This window comes from Salmo salar, chromosome 26 (genome assembly GCF_965601325.2).
Source record: "Salmo salar chromosome 26, fSalSal1, whole genome shotgun sequence".
Lineage (NCBI taxonomy): Eukaryota > Metazoa > Chordata > Actinopteri > Salmoniformes > Salmonidae > Salmo > Salmo salar.
This window is the reverse complement of record NC_138316.1, coordinates 24,703,587-24,705,817: the sequence shown is the minus strand read 5'-3', so window position 1 is coordinate 24,705,817 and position 2,231 is coordinate 24,703,587. Positions and strand designations below refer to the sequence as shown.

Genomic DNA, 2,231 nt, shown 5'->3' with positions numbered 1-2,231 from the left:
AACAAGAACAGAATACAGACAAAACTCAAGTGTATATCTTTAAAATAACAGTTGTGGTAAGTATGTCAAATGTCTGATATTACTGAAATAATACTGAAAGGAAACATCTGATGCCTAAATATGTAAAATAGGAACTGAACATTCGTCGGAATTCAATGTGTTTAGTTTACAAAGCAGATGACACTTGATTAAGGAATCTTCAGGTTTGTTTTATTTGTCGGATGACCTGTCAGCCAGGGCTGAGCTTTCCAAAAGCTTTGATCACACCTATGCAATTCATAGAGCATCAAAGTACTGTGGTTCAGGCACAGAAGACTCCGCGAACACAGGAACATTCCCTTTAAAATTAAATTGCACGATAGCACTGAACTTCGGCGATACGGATTGAATGGAGCCTTAGGTTCGCTGTCAATATTGAATGGGTCACATCATGCCTCAAATGTCCCTTTGTCTAGACATACTGCTGTGCAAATCAAATACACTTCTAAAAGCGCAGTGCAACAATCTATATCTGCAATGATTGAATTCCATCCGGAATGTTCATATAACACTGTAAAATACTCATGAATTGCTTTTTTTCAGTGAACCCCACAACAAGTGTAACAATCATCCCGACAATGATCACAACGATATCCACACTTTCAGGTAAATCTCTGACAGAATGCACACTGAATAAATGACTGGGTATCCATCAATACGCTAAGAAGGAACTGACGTTTGTATTCCTTGTCCCTCAGGATTGAATGCCTCACACAATGACCAGGTCTGCAGCACATGGGGTAACTACCATTTTAAGACTTTTGACGGGGACTTTTTCCAGCTCCCCTCCACCTGCAACCATGTTGTGACCTCACTGTGTAAGAGCAGCTATGAGGCTTTCAACATCCAGATGAGGCGGCAGGTGGTGGACAACCAGCCCACCATTAGCAAGATTACCATGAAGCTGGATGGTGTAGTGGTGGAGCTATCCAAGGGTGTTGTTGTGGTCAATGGGCAGACGTGAGTTTCCCTGTCATTTGACTGATTCGCCATTCTGCAAGCACCTCTCTTGAGGATTTTATGTGCTACATTCCGGAATGTAATAATAATTATAATCATAATGTATTGGATGACCTTTAAACATCTTCTTCCTCCTGAAGGGTGACCCTGCCGTTCAGCTTGTCTGGAGTCAGCATCGTGAAGACTACATCCAATGTGAAGGTCGTAGCCAAACTGGGGCTGGTTGCTGTTTGGAACAAGGATGACTCCCTAATGGTAAAATACCTGCATTTCTAATTTCCCTCTTCAATGGTTGATTAGTTAATAATGTTACATTTTTCTTTAGATTAAAAGCATAACATCTTTGTAATCATTGGCAATGATCAGCAGTTGATCGTGAGTGAGAAACACCTATTTTTGGCTGCACATTGTTGGTTGAAGCACTGTCTACTCCCCTCCTAAAATATTAATATTGAAAGGCAGAATTAGCTGAAGAACGAGGATGAATTAAACTGGATATGTGAAGATGTATAGGCTATACACACACAGGCTAAAGTTCCAATGTTTATTTGATGAAGTGTTTGCAAATATTTGTTGATTTGAATTACATTTTCTGTCACTCCCTAATATAAGACAAACAAAAAGATAGGTTATAAACATGGAGGATAGCCAAGACTGAACACGTGAATGGTGCTGAACAGGATGAGATTTTGTGGACAAAACACATTGTATCTGGTCATTCTACAGATTGAAATGAATGAGAAGTACAGAAACCAGACCTGCGGACTCTGTGGTGACTTCAATGAAGTCCAAACATATAACGAGTTCATCATCAATGGTAAAATAATTTCAGAAATCTCCAAAACTGAAATGTAACTACATTACATACTGTAGGTGGAAAAGCAAATGTTCAATGTCTGTGTTGTTGCAGGTGGGAAACTCTCTAGCTCTGACTATGGAAACCTCTGGAAACTGGATGGCCCTCTGGAAGTCTGTGAGGAGCCTACGCTAACTTCTGTGGAGAGTTGTGGAGATGAGGTATTCCAATTCAAACCACAGAAGAAGAGTACAAAACAATGTTAATAGAAGTTAGAAATAGCAATTAATCCATGTGATCCAACAAATGTTTTCTATATGGTAACCTTTTGTGGTTTGTCTCTGTAGGAATTTTGTCAGCAGCTGTTCTCCAGTGCAGCTTTCAGTAGCTGTGCTAATTATTTGGACATGGACGCCTTTGTCGAGACCTGCCTTGC

General features: G+C 40.0%; 1 protein-coding gene across 1 annotated transcript; it reads left to right on the top strand.

The window, feature by feature from the left end:
- Window positions 1-585: 585 nt before the first annotated feature.
- LOC145864318 (mucin-2) lies at window positions 586-1,990 on the top strand. The gene is made up of 4 exons (XM_082969938.1): window positions 586-645; window positions 738-999; window positions 1,140-1,254; window positions 1,910-1,990. The coding sequence occupies exons 1-4, from the start codon at window positions 618-620 to the stop codon at window positions 1,988-1,990; spliced, it is 486 nt and encodes a 161-aa protein (XP_082826064.1). The 5' UTR covers window positions 586-617.
- The last annotated feature ends 241 nt before the right edge of the window (window positions 1,991-2,231 follow it).

Coding starts and splice junctions, on each gene's coding strand:
- LOC145864318 (XM_082969938.1), top strand. CDS start 618: ATGATCACAACGATATCCACACTTTCAG. Junction 1,000..1,139: donor GTTGTGGTCAATGGGCAGAC/GTGAGTTTCCCT, acceptor TTCCTCCTGAAG/GGTGACCCTGCCGTTCAGCT. Junction 1,255..1,909: donor ACAAGGATGACTCCCTAATG/GTAAAATACCTG, acceptor GTGTTGTTGCAG/GTGGGAAACTCTCTAGCTCT.